This window comes from Argiope bruennichi, chromosome X1, assembly GCF_947563725.1.
Source record: "Argiope bruennichi chromosome X1, qqArgBrue1.1, whole genome shotgun sequence".
Taxonomy (NCBI): domain Eukaryota; kingdom Metazoa; phylum Arthropoda; class Arachnida; order Araneae; family Araneidae; genus Argiope; species Argiope bruennichi.
In genome coordinates this window covers 34,239,972-34,259,266 of record NC_079162.1, presented here as the reverse complement: position 1 = coordinate 34,259,266, position 19,295 = coordinate 34,239,972, and the positions used below count along the sequence as shown (strand labels likewise).

The following is a 19,295-nucleotide window of genomic DNA, read 5'->3' as shown; positions in this document are numbered from 1 at the left end:
AGATATTGTCTAGAATATTTCCGAATTCTTACGTGGAAACCTATTCTGATGAAGAGCAAACCGAAGAAACTAATAATCAGAGCAATGCTTTTGTAAAGGAAGCCATGGAAAAATCAATTCATAAGTTTCTTCAAGGCCCTGAAGGAAAACTTACAAATCCAGAAACACTGAAAGAAAACGATTCTTATTTCATTATTTGAGGCAAGGAATAAAAGAACAAAAAACTTATATTTGTTATTTGAGCCCATATACAGTAGCTAGTGAACGAGTATTTTCAATTTCTGGCATTATTGTCTCTAAAATAAGCACAAGACTTAGCCACCGTTCAGTCGATATTTTATGTTTTTTAAAATCCTATTTTCTTAGGAGAAATTAATATTAGTGAAAACAATATAAATATTATTTGAAATTTTTGTTTGAGTTTTCGTTATTTTGTGTAAGTAATATGTATATGAATCCTTAATTATTTTTTTTTATATTTTGACTTTGATAATGATTTTGTTTTTTATTATTTTATGTAAATTAAATATTTTTCCCTATTCTTTTTTTTTTTTGACAAAAATTCGAAAACCGGCAAAAACCGGAAATATTGAATTCGAAAATCGGTTTGTCAAAAAATCAGTTTTTGTATAAACCTTACTCAATACCTTATACAGATAATATTCCGTTGGGCAATCGAAAATTTGAGCTTAATGACGTTTACGTGAAATGAGCTGAGAATTTATTTTGGATTCCGTTGATCCTTTTTCAATGACAATAAAATACAGCTTATTACAAAATTTAGTTCGATATTTCTGTTGACGCGCGCTGTTGCATTTGTCGTGTAACTGTAACCTCATCTAAATGATTTCATTAATAATCGCTTAATTATTTCAAAATTCTTTCCTTTAGAGAATTTATTTTGTCAATGAGAAAATAAGTTCCATTATTATTTTTTATCAAGCTCATTAAAAATCACCTACTTGTCTTATCTGTTTAGTTAGAAATGAAATTTTAATTATGTGTTTTACATAGGATACTTTATTTTGAAGCGATAATGATTTCAAATTGACTGTAATCCACAAATAATAAGAGAAAAACCTAATAAGCTTATACATGTTGGCTTTTTTTTGAAACTATAACTTTTTTTGATAAAATAACTTTTGATAAAAATAACTAATTATTTCTGATTCTCATATTTTGAATGGAGCTTAAAATTGTAATGTTTAAAAAGATTAAATGGTTTTTAGAATCTCCGTTTTAATAAGTTTGCTTTTGTGAATTGGTATTTATGATTAATTATCAGAGTATTAATGATTTTTTTTTCTTTTGGTTGGATTTCTTCTTTATCTACATTTAATTTAAAGGATTTATTTCAATGAAAGAAAAAGCGGAGAATCATACAAAGATACAATTTGTAGAAATGCCAAAGGGTAAAAAAGAAATCTAGATTATTTGAACAGTGCAGATTTAGATACTTAAGAAACAATGTTTCTGATTAAAAACAGGTATGCAAATACTTTGCTGATGTATTTCAAATGTAATTAGAAGGCGATTTTTTCCCCCGGCCTGTGTATGCTTAGTCTAAAATATATCTCGATTGTATTTATTTATGATTTACAATTATACATTTATTAAATAATTATTTACATTCTGAAAAAAAAGTGCAACATTTAACACAGATAACTGATTTTTTTTGCATTAAAATAAGATTATTCATGTCTAATACATATAATTATACAGTGTATATACATTTTAATAAAAGCTGTCACTTGGCTCTTCACAAAGTGCTAAGTGACATGTATAATGCATGTACCAATACTTGTATAATGTATTAAATTTGTATATCTCAGTTTTTTTTCTTCTTCATTTACATAATGTATACAGTTTCTGAATTCGGTGCAAAATTCGCATATTTTAATGTTCTTACATAAAAGTCGACATACAATCGTTACATTTTCTAAAAACATTTGAGTCTATGTGTAATCTCGCTGTCTTTGGGAAACGCATTTCAAGCGATTCATTAAAAAATTATAAAATGTAGATAGATATTGAATTATTTTTCCCAGAAGTTATAATTGTGTTTTATGATCATATAAAAATATTCATTCTTATATTATCCTTGAAGTTGCCGTAAAGAAATAAGCATGGCCTATATTAGGAATTTTTATTATGCGAGTTAGTCAGAAAAAAGCAGATTCAAATACTTTGAGAAATAAAATGAAAAGGTTTAAATGTTGAAGTAAACGTACTTTTCCAATACAAATTTTTCGATCACCAATTAATGTGCTGAAAATAGATGTGCTGATGATGAACTTATCAGCTCATTAGGAAATTTTGTGTTGAAAATGAACATACCATGAGTGGATCAACAGTTTTGTATCTAAAATGAACATTTATAAATGGGTAACAAATTTCATAGTGAAGTTGAACATGCCATGATTATATATGTAAAGCGGGAAGTTTCGCTCTTGAAATTGAAATAGTAAACATTAGAAACGTCTTGCGACACTTTTGTAGACTTACGAACTAATATCGCCAATTAAAGGTTGACTGCAGTTGTTTGTGGTTCACAGCTCGCCAGAATTTAAATTATTGGCGAAATACATTTTTGCATCAGAACAATGTTACATCACGGGCTCCTATCAGACTTCTTTAAAAGGTTTTAGTGTTCAGATTGGAATTGCAGCCACTCGCACCACATTCATCCTATATATATTTTTTGACTATCATCTATCCTGCTCCAGCGAATCATTTAAATGGATGAATGAGGTGCTATTTATAAGGCGATCCAAGTGAAAATGTGTAGGGGTTTTTGGTAGTGATATTTAAATGGTAAATTGGATAAGGTTATAGAAAATAAAAACTGTTTTACTTTAAAAAAATATTTTAGTTCGATTGAAAAAATAGAGAGGAATTACACACATTACCATTAAGTTTCACTATCCTTATTAAATTTGTTCCATGGCGATTATTTACATGTGATAAAGCAATTTGAATTTTCAAGGCCTCGTGCGTCAAAACCAAGGTATACAATCTCCAACGAAATAGGACAGTCCTTGGAAAGCGCCTATTGGCATGCGCACCATGTTTGTTCTTTGGTGAGTTTTGATATGCTTTTTCAAATGATCTTTACGTCCAAACCTTTTGGCGCAGAAAACACACTGATGGGGTCTACAGCCTGTGTGGATGCGTAAGTGTCTTGTAAGTTCTTCATTTCTTGTAAAACTTTTGCCACAGTTTGCGTGGTCACATACAAATGGTCTTTCTCCTATTAAACAAATAAAAATCTTGAATTAAAAATAGTAATGATTAAATAACTTCATTTCAAATTACTGATTAAAAACAAATAGTTCAAACATATCTCTTTTTATTCCAGGGTGATTTTCAATCCCGATAACCGACTATGAGCAATCACGATTTTTCAAATTCTAGATTTTTGAGATTTTGTACAATTGTGTATTCTTGATTACAATATAATGTTTTAATATTTTCAGAAATTATCAGTTAAACAATTGATTTTTATTCCTTATAGTTGGAACCAACTAGTAATGAATTAAAAACTTAATGTACTTGGAGTATTTCTGTTAGCGCCTGAAGCGTTCCTAATCTCGCTTTGAAATTCATAATTGTAATAAAATTCCTCACTTCTAAGTAAATTAAAAAAATATGTTTTTAAATATATATACTTAGTTTTCCCTTGTATTTTGAAGCATAACATTCCTTTGATTACCGATAAAAATATTAAATTACTTTCACGCAGTAAATAGGCTTATTTTCACAAGGACTATTTAGCAATTGAAATTTTCTAAAAAATAGTCGGGCGATAAGGATTACAAATGATCAACCGCTACTTTCCCAAACATCCCCATCACAACAAGACAAGATATAGTATTTACAACAGATATTATTTAACTTTGAATATGATGCATTTTATCCACCATGAAATATGCCATTTCTAACGCAAAATGAAAGAGACTGAACGGTTATTTTAAAAAACTAACCAGCTAATGATTAAAGCGGAAATGTTTAATTAGAGCAAATATGTTGTTGTTACGTATGACACTTGTCATAGATAAGCCAGCTGACGAAGTCAGTGATTTTAAGCCGAGTTTGTGCAGTAGCTTCTGAGGATCAAGGCCCCTGAGCACCCGAGGGCAGAAGTCTGACTTCTAGCTCATATGAAGATGACACTCACACACTCGCTTGCCCAATCCCTTTATGCTGGGGGGAGAGGGGGTCTCGAACTTAGGATGCCCAGATCACGGAGAAGACGCGCTATCCCTAGATCAGGACACCGGCAGAGCAAACATTCTGTCCTGAAGTAAAATGCAACGTATAATTAAAGCTGTTAAATAATTCATTTTTTAATAATTTAACTGGATAGATACCAATTTTCTATCTTTATACAATTGATTTTATAGCAAATTAGTTAATTAGGAGCTATTTGGTTGCTCAATTATTTTTATGTTCCTTGTATTTTCTATTAACATAATGTCAAAGCGCTATCTATTGTTCGAAGTTATTTTGGTATAACCACAAGATCAGCTTTCCCCGCCATTAGTAAAATTATAGCAAATAATGCATTAATATTGTAAATATAAAAAAAACTGCTTATATTATGAATAAATTGTCTTTGAAAATCGGAATTTAATGTGTCACTGTGAGGAAATGGTTAATAAAGGAACCATTCATTTAATTCTGCAACCTCAGGGGTATTTTGCTTTCCTGTATAAAATGTGGGTCACATTTAATCTCTCTAGATAAAACTGTTGCATATAAATCCAATAAATTTTTAACTAAACGAATTGCCACTTGATACGATACTTTACTGTCGCCATTCAACTGCATATATTTCAGACACGATCTCTAAATTACTGAAAGAAATAGGATTAAAACAACTAACACGATGCCACCCTTTGAGTCAATAAAGACATTATTGTAAACATTGCCATGAGGGCACGTTTTGCCTGCGGACGAGAGCGCGATCTGTAATTAACTTTCCACTCACCTATTTTGACGAGATTCCCCTCGAATCGTTTATTCGATAATGCAGGACTTAACCACTTGGACTCTCTTCAAATGTCGATCGCCTCAGCGCAGAGTCTTTTAAACTATTGGACAGGTCTCGAGAGGAATACTTAGGTATAGCGAACTTTTTGATATTCTCTCCAATTAGTAAAAATTAACTTACAAATTAATTGAGAAAAGCATATGGGTCAAGGTATTTCATAAAAATTTATTAAGCATCTATCTTAAATTTTTTTTATCATAATTTTTATTTTTATTTTATTTATTTATTTTGTGGTGTAAATCTATAATTGAGATCGCGAAAACATCAAAATGATCCTATCAAAAATAAGGATCGATAAGTTTTGTATTTGAGAAGGGATCATGAGTGAAAAAAGATTTTTTTTCACTGTGGTCAGTATTGCATACTATTGCATGTGTCCAACTATTTGATATATTTACTAATTTAATCGCGAGTTTATGCTTTGTTTGCAAAACACATGTTCGGTCCGTTTTCCTGTGCATTGTGACTTATAGCACTTTACAAGCCCAATGACAGTTTTCTGTCAGTGATTTAAGCCGAATGAGCGTCTCTTGTTTTTTCAGCAGCGCCAACTAGGGCCAAGAGTACGACTTAGCTACTTCATGCATCACATTCGCTTGCACATCCCCTTTTTAGAGGGGTGCACATTCACACAACAAGAACAACCATGCCCAAACCGGGACTCGAACTCGGGACTACCAGATCAAGGGGGAAGACGCGCTACCCCTATGCCAGGAGGCCAGCGGTCCATTTTCGTACTTTTGAGTACGAGAAAATGGTTCTGTTTAATCTCCATTTGATCGTCTGTTTATCGCAACTGTTCAATTGGTTTGGATTGTCTTAAGCATGAACATGGACTCTTCTAAGGAAAAATTACATTTCATAATAAACAAGAGGATGATAAATTGTATATAAATTGTAAGTATTCCTGTTCAGAGAGCATTATACGAAAAAAAAATAGCGACTATATCATGATAGAATTTCGGTTACTTACATTTTAGAATAAGAAGGGGAAAAAAAATGGAAATGCTAAAAAAAAAAGAAGAGAAGAAATAGTATTGAGAAGTATAAAAAAGGGCACAAATCGCCATTTTGTAACTTTTTGCATATGCATTACTGGAGTTTGAATGTTTATAATATTTTTTAGTATTTACTACATTTTTATATAGTTTGCAATAATTAACTAATACGCATGGTATCAGTGATTAAACGATAATAGTTAAATTCTGATTATATTGCGGACTCTTTACTGGTTTTTCTTTCTTACTGCTAATTTTTGATTGTCCTTCACTTTGTCATGTTTCTAAGTACATGTCTCTGACATTTGTCTTTCATATAATGATAGTTTCGATAATTGTATTGCAAATGAATAAGGATATATTTATTTTAAATATCTGGTAGTCGCAATACTTTGCTGTTAAGTATTGTGAATTATAAATAGGAATCTTCGTTCAAAACCTTCTCAACTCATTCTCCTTTAAGAAACCTTATTTAATATCAATCAGAAAAATGAAGATTTATCTCCAAAACATTGTTATAGCTAATTAAACCATACCTGGTCGTCGCAAAAATGCCATCTACTGCATTACCGCAACTGTGTGGTTCTAACATATAGTTCCGTATAGTTCTAGTATAACTGTATTTCTATGGATTTTTTTTATAAGATTAACAGAATAAAAGTTTCTAAAAAATCTGTTATTCTAAGGTTCTAACCTATATAGTAACCGTATTTCTATGAAATTTTTTATAAGATTAGAGTAACAGATTTCTCAAAAGCTGTTAAATTTTCGCATAAATAGAAATTAAACAAATTTTGAAATTTTCTTTCAACACAAATGTTGAGCTTTTTCCTATCTAAGAGTATTCGTATTTTCCCCCTTGCATAATAAAAATCATTTGTGGTCAGTTATTTTCGATAAATTACCTAATACTAAACTAATATATGATTATTTTTGAAACAAGATCGAATAATTATTTGTTAATATACATAAAAGGAACTAGTTTTTCAACTATAGGAGAGAATATGAAAGGGTATTTATATGCATTGTATACATTTGATATTGAATTTTTAAATACTTTGTATAGAATTTTTTTTCTAAGTTGAAATATTTTAAAGCAAATTACTGCTTTGAAATAAACTGTTTTTTCCTTATGATGTCAAAGCGATTATTAAAAATTCTTAAAATTATATGTTTCTATAATCTTTGAATAAAAATTTTCAAGTTCAGATATTTTAATCGAAATAATAAAAATAAAACTTGTGGTTGAATTTGCAATAATGCTACCGAAAATCAGTACATGCTTATTCTTTTGTTAGCTTGGAGCTAGTTGACAAAAAACAAAATGTGACAAAAAAATATGCGAAAATCTTACCAGTAGTGATCTATTTTTTTAAAGTTTTATTTTAAACAGTTTCTATCAAAATATTATTAATACTGTTTAAAAGGACATCTAATTCCTTTTAAAAATAAATTATTTTTGCTGACTATATCAGAATTTCAACTAGATTGTTATTTAATAAAATGCACATTGTATTTAAATTCATGTATTTTAAAATATCATGAATCACCGTTTGTATCTTATTATAAAAAATGAATGAAAATGATAATTAAAATCGTCTAGAATATCAAATAAGTAATAAACGTTGTAGCTAATTGCCATGCCTATAATATCTTTCACCTTTTCATGAAATTTAACTTTAATATATTTTATTAAGAGGAAGTAAATTAATAAAGGAAAATATCGACTTCAAACTTTTCTTCATAGTACAGAAATTGAGAATTAATTTGGTCATCCAGAAAAAACAAAACAATCACGTATGAAAGTTAATTTCTAAGAAATTGCATCATTATATTCTTAAATGTATAAAAAAACTTTCTTAATGATATTATTTATTTAATATGATCACGATCTTTATCAAAATAACCTTAAAATTTTTGTTTAATTAATCTCTTTAGGTTGCGGGAATCAAAAAGTTCAAAATAATCTTTGAAAAGTTTTATTTTTTTATTACATTTGAATGCGTGACAATCTTTGATTTTTGCGTTAAGCTTCTTATTTTGATTTGCAACAAAAATTCGTAAAATCTCATTAGATTAACTTAATCACTTTTTTCTTTTTATGTAGAGCAACATGTAAATAATAAAATTTTATGAATTATTTCTTAAAAGTGAAAGGAAATAAATGCTACAGATTTTCTTTTTACTCATTTTAAATCAAATCTTCATCAATGTTAGAGTAAATATTTTCTGAAACAGATTCTAACAGCTTGATATGAATACTTGAAATAAGTACATAAATATAGGGCTAGTAATTTGTTATCATCCAATAAACTAAAAAAAATTTAATTATGATACGATATTCATAAAGACCACAAATTTTGCCGCACGTTACAAAACGAAAACTAAGATTGAAGAAATTCTACGTCGTTGCATTTTCAGGTCATAGCTTGTTATTAATATGTCGTAAGAGTCATATTTGGAATGCCGAGTCAATAATCTGTATTTTCGACACATTGTTATTAGGTTCATTCAAGATTAACTTTTGGTGCAACTATGTCAATTCTTTAAAGAGCATGGATTCATTAAAAAGTAATTGATTATTTAAGATTTAATATAACAAATAAAAAATTATTAGATTAAAATGTTAAAATATTTCGATAACATTTCAATGTGAATAGGGGTATTTATTTTTGCCGTTCTTCCGCACAGCTATAATGATTGCATCGATTATGTAAATTTTCACAAAAAAAAAGCATCTCTATTATGAACATTCCTAAAGCAAAAACTTAGGATCCATTTTTAATAATAAGCATATAAAAATTCATGTAGTTGTTGAATTTTAATCAAATGGCTAATAAAAAATACTTAAATAAAATGTATCGGGCCAAACTTGGGCAAAGAGTGAATATTGACCATTTCAGTTAATCCGCTACATTTGGTGGTTAGATGGATCCTTAATCAAATTTTTTTTTTATCAAACTTTCATGTTTTAAATTTTTAACTTAAAAATCAAAAAATTATTCTTTTTTAAATGTTCCAAGTTTGTCTTAATAATAAGTGAAAAAAACTAATCCTTTCGAAACCTATCAAGAGCATCCATATGATACCGATACAAGTTTTTTTTAAAGAAAGGCACGTTCCGATGAAGCAAAATTTATATTAAGCTTTGCGAGCAAACAATTGTAAATGAATATTTTCACTTAAATTTTTGATAAATATTAATAAATAGCTAAACATTTTTCAAAAATACTTTTACATAAATTTTGAACTAATATTTCTTCTGATTAAAATCAGTCCGATGATAGAGTATATAAAAAAAGATTTAAATAAAGTATTTTTAAATATACAGTTTACGCAGTCAAATTTATAATAAACACTAAAATTAGAATAGAAACATTGCTAAAAAGAGAATTTAGTGGAATCTGCATCGTTTGCATTTTTTAAAATCAAGTTATCTGTTCTTGTTTTTGAATCTCTCTATACCTCGATAGAACGCTTTCTGAAAATGTAGCGACCCCCGAGAAACTGTCGAGTTTCAGAATTTTCCCTGTATATAAGAAATGTCACGAGAGTTCAGCTATTTGCTGGTCATTTGCACCATTTCTAGCTTTCACGCCTATCCGACCACACAGTCATTGAAAAGGACCACGGCATGTGGTGAAAGAATCTATTCATCGCTTAACTTTTGCCCTCATGGTCAAAATCAATCAATAGAGCTATTGAGTAGCAAAGCTTTTATCCATTTTAGACAGCCTCTAATCTCTGACAAAGAGGCTCTTTAGCGGGGGCTTAAAGTGGAAAGCCCTCTATTCCAAGACGTAAAGGAGTTCAGGTCTATTAAGCATGCATTGAAGGGTTAGTGGGTGGGACGTGGATGTTAGGGTTCTTTTGGTAAACATCTTCATTGCTTACAAATTCTTACGTTTGAACTTTCGTCGAGTAAACGGGGTCAGGCACAACTCAATGAGTTTCCAAACATTAGAATGTTTTGAACATGAATAAAATCCTATTCATGTTTTGAAACGACTTGAACTCAGCTACTAATTTAACATTGTAATGGTGCAGCACGATGAATTGCCATAGAAAATCTGTTATGATTTCCCATTGTAGTAAATTTTCGAGTTACATCACTTTGATATTGGAAATGACGTCAATTCAAGTAACACCACAGTGTATTTACATGTCAGATTATGTTTCAATAATATTGTACATATCTCGTGTATTTCATTTTGATTGCATGTTTCAATAATAATGTACATATCTTGCGTATTTCATTTTGATTGCATGTTTCAATAATATTGTACATATCTTGCGTATTTCATTTTGATTGCATGTTTCATTATGATAAACTGGAATATATAAGCCGGATACAAGATCAAAAACACTTAATATGCTTGGCCTATATCATGATTACCAATTAATTTAAAAGATGAAAATGTCGTATTATATTCTATTACTCATGTAGAGTAGATAGATCCAATTCAAGGACTGTAGAATCTTTAGACGCTATTATAAGATACATAATTGCAATTCTAAACAATCCAAAGAATACGTCCCTACAGCATGTGCTGTTCTCTTTCAATGCAACTGTTAACACAACGCTGATTTATGCTTACACATATCAGTGAACTGCGTAGTATATCACTGTCTCGCCGGCCAATAACGTGAGCCACTGAGCAAACACGGTATCACGCAGGCCTTATAAATGTTAAAAAAAAAAAAAATCCCCGCCCTTGAACAAAAAATAAAAAAAAAATTGCATTGCACCCTTGCTAGAAGTTCAAAAACAGATTATCCATTTTCTGCGAAATCTCATATTTACTTTTAGACAATTAAATTTTTTAGGGGTTTTTGACAAATGATCCTGTAAACTGGTGAAATAACACTTTCTTTTCAGGAAATATCTAGTTTTGCTCCATAAATTTAATCACACGCCCTAATGCTGGCAGCAGAACATAAAGGGCATCAATATGTGCTAAAATCTGTCCGCTCATCTAAAATAATAGAGATGTGCCAAACTCTCCTTAAAGAGTTTGTGCGAAGAGCGTGAAAGGATACGTGTTATTTAATAATTGTTAGTAAATTTTTGTTGATTGGATTCGTGTTCAGGTTTTAAAACAACATGAAAAGATAGTTAATCAAGTCAAGTACAATAACCATTACAATCCAAAATAACCCAATCCGATAACTAATATCCTGATGATATTAGAAAATTGTCCTGGCAACAGCCCTATGACGTTCGCGGTTGTTATTTATGAAGAGAATATAAGTGTTGCAAATACTGTAAATTTTTTTATATATTAGAAACAGGGATTTTATAAATACAATGTGTTTATAAATCATTTGTTCATAATAAAATAATGACATTGTGTTAACTATTACAACTGAGTTGTGAATCCATGTAATAATAAATAATGAAATGTATGAAATATAACTTTAAAAATTAACTTTGAGCCTTACTTTAAATTAAAAATAAATGAATGTTAATTTAATTGAAATTTCTCAATTTTTAATTTTTTTCTTTTTTGATTGGATTTTTTGATTTTTGATTGGTTGCACTTATATACGTCATGTAATTGGGAAAAAAAAAGTGAAGAGATAAGTTGATGTTTGATTTTTTTTTTGTATATGATTATAACATTCTATATAGCATTCAATATATCATATTTCAAATATTTTTGCTCAAACAGCTGCCTAACTGAAACATTAGATATCAGTTCAGGTAAAAAATTTATTTGCTTGTTCATTCGGTCATTATTGATAAATTCAGCAAATGACATTTGCAAACTTATATAAACATATGAGAGAAACTTATATAATATTAGATGATATACCTTGTGTTGTCCAGGGTTAAAACTTTTTCACATACAATTCTTTTAATGTAAAAACTACTTTCTTATAAAATATTATAATCCTGCAGTCACCTGCATTCTCATTTTTTTTGCTGTACTATATATGTTTATTTGCAGTAAACCCAAATAATTTTATTGTTTAAAATGTTTAATTGCAATTAAAATATCAGCAATATCATTAAAACAGCCAATTTTAAAAACCGCTGATGACTGATTTTCGTCATAAGTGTGAAATATTTGTTAATTTGTTATTAGTCATTATTATATTTAATTTAAAATAAATTAGTTTTCCTGATAAAAATTTTTAATCGTCTATGCTTCTAAAGTTTGCTCTTAGAATTTTGCTCTTGTGCATTGGCAACAGCGTTTGAATATATTCTTGTTCTTCCATAATATGAAAAACATTTCGTTTACTCTAAAGGATTTACTTTCCGAGTCTTCGTATAATTTGAGGAGTGCACTAAGGTTTTCTTTGGGTCATAGTTAAATCACTATTTTCAAACAAACAAAAAACGTCGCCAACAGATACCAAAAAATAGGTAGTAAAATAAAATTAAAGTAGTTTTATAATATTTCTAAACTTCGGCATTGCGCAGCAAAGGATTGCCTACAGGTTACTTATTTCAAAATTTGTTAAATTTTCTAAAAAGCCATTAACATCTGGAAGAAAAATTACACAAAAATTAAACTAGCATCGTTAAAACGACGCAATTTTAAAGTTTATGATGATGCGAATTTTTTCCAGATTAATTTACCCCCAGGTTTTTATGGGAAATAGGCGAACTATGGGTTTATTTCTCATAGGCTGAAGCTGCTGCTCTCGGCGTACATCGGTTTCATTTCCTCGTAAGTACTTTGCTTGCCTCCGTTTGAGCGATTGACTTATGCCTGTTTTTAGGTATTGATAAATCACTATTTTGAAATAAATAAAAACTTGATAAAAAGATAAAATAAGATAGAAATTTTAAAAAAATGATGTTAGAACAGTTCAAAATTAACATTAAGTTTAATGCGTTTAAGTGTTTAAAAAATTAACAAGAGTTGGAAAAAATATTGTGCAAAAATGGAATTAATATCATTGAAATGGAAAAAGTGTGAATTTTAAGAGGGTATTAAAATATTTTTTGAAGATTATTTGCTCCGAAGTTACTGCAGAAAAAGGGCAAAATATAGGTGGCATGGAGCATATATACACACATAGATTCCGAGCCAAAATGAGTCTTATTTATATTAAAATAAAACAAAAGTGCTTTAACATTTCAGATCTCACATCAGAGAAAAGAGAATAGTGACTAACATTTAACAGTCTTATTATTTAGAATTCCTATTACGAGTTTGAAGGTTAATAGAAAATAAATTTTTGATTGTTCTTTCCAGATATTTCTTAATGTATCAATTTCTCAAATATTTAGATTGAAATCTCCTTTCAAGTCTAAGCTTACCAAATCATATATCATAATCATAATCACATATCGTTATCTTTCATACAGAAAATTTATTTAGTAGCATAGTTAAAATATGTAAGCATTAATGCATCTGAAGTTATTTTTCATATTTTAAAGTATTTTTTTTTTTATATTTTATCATTTCTATTATCTTAACGTACGAGCAAAAATACGAATATTACAGTAATCGTAAACCGTACAAACGTTTTCTGTCATTCAAATACTGAAGCGAAAGTAGATCATTTGAAACATACCAAATACTGAAAGATTCATGAAACGTTTAGAGAAAACAAACGTCTAAATGCGAAAAAAAGTTTTACAGAAGTGCAGCTTAGAAAACAAACGGTCTTATCGATCTAGGAGATCTTAAGAAAAGCGAAAATCGTTACCAAAGACTTTTATTTTTCTGGATCAATTTAAGTGAATACAAAGTTTTATTAATGGCAAAATAATTTGAGTGTTTTGTCTGAATTGCCTCTAAAATTGATGTAATATCAAGGATGAAAATACACAATGAAAGTATTTTGTGGGAAATATTTGGATAAAATTCCATGTGAATCAAACAATTGCTGAAAAAGCAAAAAAGAAAAAAAATGTGAGATGTGTAACGAAACATTTGAATTCTAGATGTACAACTTAATACTTTTCAAAAGATGAAAATACATATATCACTTCAGCAAATACTTTTTTAAAAGATTGATACATACAATAAACGAGAATAAAAAGTAAATTTTAAAAAAATCAAATAGTAAAAAAGTATAACTTATTATGGCAAAAACTTTTGATGAAACCAATTAAAATTTTTTCAGTCTTCATTGCAATCCAAGTAAAACTGTTTATAACAATTTCAAAGCATTATTTCTTAACGACAGCATATCTAAAAGATTTGCTTACTGCTACTACGCAACGCATGCTGACAGAAAAAAGCGAAACTACCGGTTTTCATTCGGAAATAATTTGGATGATTCTAAGCCGTTTTGTCGCAAGAATCCTTATGATGAAACAGTATTTTTGTTTATATTCGCTTATTTGATTATTTTTTAGTTTCTTCTGAGAAAATCTTTGATTTTCTTGACGAGAATAATTTGAAATCAACCTTTCATCGAGCACTGATACCTATTAACATAGGTTATATTATTATTTTTTTTTAATTATTATGGAAATAATTTATTTGAAACGCTTGACAAATATTTAATATAATTATTTATTAGGGTTTTTGTCATGGAGAAGGAAATTTATCAAAATGAAGATTTGAGTTAACCTATACTTTTATAAAAATTGACTTATTTCATAATTTGAGTTTAAAACTTTTTCTATATTTCTTAATATCATTTTTATTGATTTATATAATTGCTGTTGAAAAAGAAAATATGCATTGCATTACTCAGCAAATAATCGCAATTTTTTCATGCTTCTGGAAAATGTCTATGTGGTTTTCGAAACTTTTTTTTCATGTTTAAACATCATGACTGAAAAGAAAACTTTTCAAATTAGTTTTCGGAATCATTTCATTTATCAAAATAATTCATGTTATCAAACTGGTACGAAAGCATCAGCTAATGGAAAAGTTAAATGATGACCACAGCTTTCAAAATTTTGGTAAATAAAAAAAAATAAATAAAAAAAAGCAGAATAATAGTGGAATAAATAAAAAGTAGAGAAATTATTTGCTAGATCTTTATTTATAAGAACTTTACAAATTTTGATTAACTGTACGGGCGTATATTAACTATATAAATATTTTAATATTAGTCATATTAATCATCATTTTATATATTTAATCATTTTATAATTAGTGTAATTTCGTTTATATACTTTTTCTTTAAAGTTAAATAATGAAAGATAATTAGTTTTAAGCTTCATCCTCTGTAATAGTATTCTTTCAACATTTCAATGAATATATTGACAATTAACCGCAAATAATTACCAGATTCAAAAATTCATCAGCCTTTGGTTGAACAAAAGTACTCAAGTAAGTTTAAATAAAACATAAAATATTTTGTATTTACTATGAAAGGTTTATTTGTTAATCTTTCAAAGATTATTTGTTAATTATTTTGCTTGTCAACATCAATACAAATAACTTTATATATTTAACTGTTGTTTAAACGATGAAATTATTTTAATTCAAAAATAAACTTAGCGTTTCCTTAAAAGTAGATGAAGAAAGAAAGGGGGTTTTACATTTCATTAATTATAGTATCATTCATTCAGCATTTTAATTTGAATCCTGAACAGAGGCTAATAAATAATATGAACTCGATAGTCTCCACGTTTAGTATTTCAATAAAAAGCCAGGAATTATAGAATGAAACTGAGAATTTGTCTAGAAAACACTAAAAAGTAGATATATAAATTTAAAATTAATTTCAATTTCAGTTCTGTTCTCCGAATTATGGGGACGATGGGTTCTATAAAACATTCTTGCGAATTATTCACTTAGTTAAGAAATTTTTTATGCACATGTATTAAAATATAAATGCATCAAATATCTTTAAAATAAAATATTTTTTAAATTAAAAATTTAAAAATATTCTAGATGATTTAGATTTTAATTTATTATTTTTTATTATCTCAAATAGTTTTATTTGGAGCAAAACTAAGCATAATTTTGTAATTCCAACTAAAAGTTATTTTTTTAGAAATGTTTTTATATTCTGAATTTTCATAAGCGTTTTTCGGTTTTTTTCTGAACTAAAACTGCTTAACTATCTAAAAGAATTCCAAACTTAAAATGCATACCCAGTTTTTTCTAAACGTTTAATCGAATTCTTCCCTATAAATTTTATGCGATTTCATCAAAAAGTAAGACACCTGGAATACTACAAAGATACACTATTTTACACTATTGATAATGATGATTGATCATAATAGTAGTTAAAATATTACATAATTATCATTCATGAAGTGTGAAATTTTAGAGTAAAAGCTACGTTCAGTTTAAATAAATCTTTTTAATTTTATTTTTTGAAAATATATTTTTGTTAGTATCTGAAATAAATTTTCAATGAAGGATTTAAATTATCGTGTAATTTTTATAACTGATTTTTCCCCGAAAACAATTTCCAATTATTTTTCTATTTTCTCCAATAACCAGGTATTTAATATTAAATTTATATCCAGCATTTCTTTAAACAATTTTTTTTTCTTTTATACGGAAAATCACGTAATTGATCACTATACGTATGGGAGGGTTTAAAATGATCAAATAATGCTCTTATAAGTACTGAATCTTGAATAAAAAAATAAAGATGTTTTAAAAATCTATTTTATTTAAATCGGCTATAATCCAGCTACTACCAACGTGTTCAAAAGCATTTCACTTTGAAATTTTTTTTAAAAAAAGTAGTTTTATGTAGTATCTAAGGTAACCGTGGTACAGTCTTTATTATTAAAATCTATTTTGAATTTAAAGATATCATTTAAAAACAATTTTTTGCACTTAAAAATCTAATGTACTAAAGGGTATTAAAAATTTCGTCAATCGTTTGAAAATATTTAAAATATTTTCTCAAATTCTGGGAAAATTTCAAAAAATTAACACAGCAGGTCAAAAATTAACTTATCGTAGCTACTGGCAGAAAAAAAATTCGAGAGCTAAAAGAAATTAGAATGGAAGATAACAGAAAGCATTAAAAAAATATCATGAATCGAGTGCAAATATTTATGTAGCTTTTTCAAAAAAATAATCTGTATATTATTTTTGCAAAAAAATAATGTAATATGTTCAAAATTAAGTCCTTCAGGTAAGGGAAAAGAAAAAACATTTTTGCGAGACCTGAAAGAATTTACAGAGGATAAAAAAAGATCGTATTTCCAATAATTTTCCTTAATTTCTCTTGATTACGCTTAGCTGCATATTTTGAGGAAATACTAAATGAAACGCAACTTTTTCGAGCAACATTTTCATTTGATATTTTTTTAGTCATGTCTTTTTTCTTCCTTTTATTTTTTTGAAATAACATTACTATGCAACGAAGAATGTCAAACATTTAAGAAGTATTTATGAGCCCTAAAGAAAACTCTTTCAATACGTATATAAAAAAGAGAGAGATTCTGTAAATTATGTGTTTTTCTATGTGTGCGAATTTTTATACTTTATCGGTATCGAATATTCAGCGACTATACATATGAAGTGTGACTAAAATTTGCAGCATTTAAATAGAGATTAGAATTTGAGAAGTTCTCATGAATATGCATAGGAATATGTAAATAGTATTAACAAAGAAAAGTACTCCATTAAAAAGATTTGTTTCAGAATTGAATTCTCAGATCTTAAAAATAAGTATTTAATGAGTATTTTGCGTAAAAGCAGTATACTAAATACTCCAATTTATTTGCATTTTATATAAACGTACTTGTAAAATTAACTAAATTCTGCTTTATTTGCATTTGTGAATCACTTTTTAAAGAAAAATTATTTGTTATACGTATACAGTGAATTATGAAGTAAAGTTGAGAGAAAAATATCAAATAGCAGCTTTTTTGTATGTTAATAAATTTCAAGTTCAGTTTCAAAAGAAATACAATGAAAAAAATTATTATTATTATTATTATTATTATTATTTTGAAGAAGTAATCCGTCTTGTGAATTGAATCTTTGGAAACATCGATATAAGTATTTCGATAGCAATTAACTTTAATTCAATATTTAGCTTTCTTCGATAATGAAAAATTTTTAAATTTGAAGAAAAGACTTTAAGAATTATTCAGTTTTAAATGCAAACAATGCTTATTTGATCATCTTAATTTCCTTCTTCATGATATGACGAATGCAATTATTTTCTCTGGCATTGAGCTATGACAACAGTGAGAAAAGTAACAAGAAAAAAGTTAAAAATGACGTCAAATATGAAAATATATACCTGTATGAATACGAATATGTCCTTTTAATTGTCCGTTGTTGCTGAAAGACACCTGACAATGAGGACACTGAAATCGCTTTGGCCTCTGCTTTTTGACCTTCATTTTAGAACTGGGCTGTTCTAAAAGTTGACTAATATGAGGAGTCACCGGAAAAGCCATTTCAGGAACAAGGTCTCCCCAAAGACAAGAAGCAGCAGTTGCAGCTTTTGAATCGACCACTGATGGTATTAATATACCTTCGTTTGATGTCATGTCAGGTATATGATATTTGTCATGTACCAAGTTCAGTATTTGAGGAGTTACAGTGGTAGTAGCTGCAGCAGCAGGACATGATGGGGGTACTAATTCTGTTAGATGGTCTGTCAATGAAACAGGTACGGGCAATGTCCTTGGAAGTACACCAGTACTTCTAAAAGCCGAAGGAATAGTATAACTGCTTGAACAATGTGGTTGAAAAGTTGAAGGTGGGAAAACTTTCAAGTCATTTAAATCACCTTCATCAGTGATGATCTTTTTAGGCTCTTCAGAGTGTTCTGACTTAGGCAATGAAGACCCAGGAGCAACAGAAATAGGGCTGTTGGGGATCTCTTTCTCAAGCTTCAGAGAATGGGATTCCCCAAAAGCCCAGGGGCGAAAGAGGGATGACCGATTTCGTACCTGTTTGAAAGCCATGGGCTCGCAACCACTTGAAGTCGCGTGACACATCCACTTGAGTCCAGACACAGCAAGCAGCTCTTACAGCAAACTCACTTTAAAGGGATCTTGTTTCTAAAGGCTCTCTAAGAGCAGATGGTGTAACCAAGTGATGCCTATTTCTCGATATCCATTCAGAAACCTATATAATGATGAATGCAGTGCCTCTAACAATGCCACGGGATTTAGATTGGCCATTTGACTCTACGGGCCCTAGTGTTGATTTCCCTCCTTTTCACTCCCCTCTGCCTATGAACGCGTGATGGATGAGCAAACACCCCTTACTTGCCCCGTTCTGGATGTGGGGCGGAATGGGGGGTTGCCGGTGGGATGAACTTCATTGGGGAACACCGCCAATATTTGCCAAAATTAATGCGATGCATAATATATGCTTCGAGATGAGAAA

General features: G+C 28.9%; 1 protein-coding gene across 1 annotated transcript; it reads right to left on the bottom strand.

Moving 5' to 3' along the window:
* Nucleotides 1–1,795: 1,795 nt before the first annotated feature.
* On the bottom strand, nucleotides 1,796–18,976 carry LOC129958790 (Krueppel-like factor 14). Its single transcript, XM_056071467.1, has 2 exons — nucleotides 18,196–18,976; nucleotides 1,796–3,250 (listed from the first exon to the last, which is right to left on the bottom strand). The coding sequence occupies exons 1-2, from the start codon at nucleotides 18,899–18,901 to the stop codon at nucleotides 2,997–2,999; spliced, it is 960 nt and encodes a 319-aa protein (XP_055927442.1). The 5' UTR covers nucleotides 18,902–18,976; the 3' UTR covers nucleotides 1,796–2,996.
* Nucleotides 18,977–19,295: the final 319 nt, after the last annotated feature.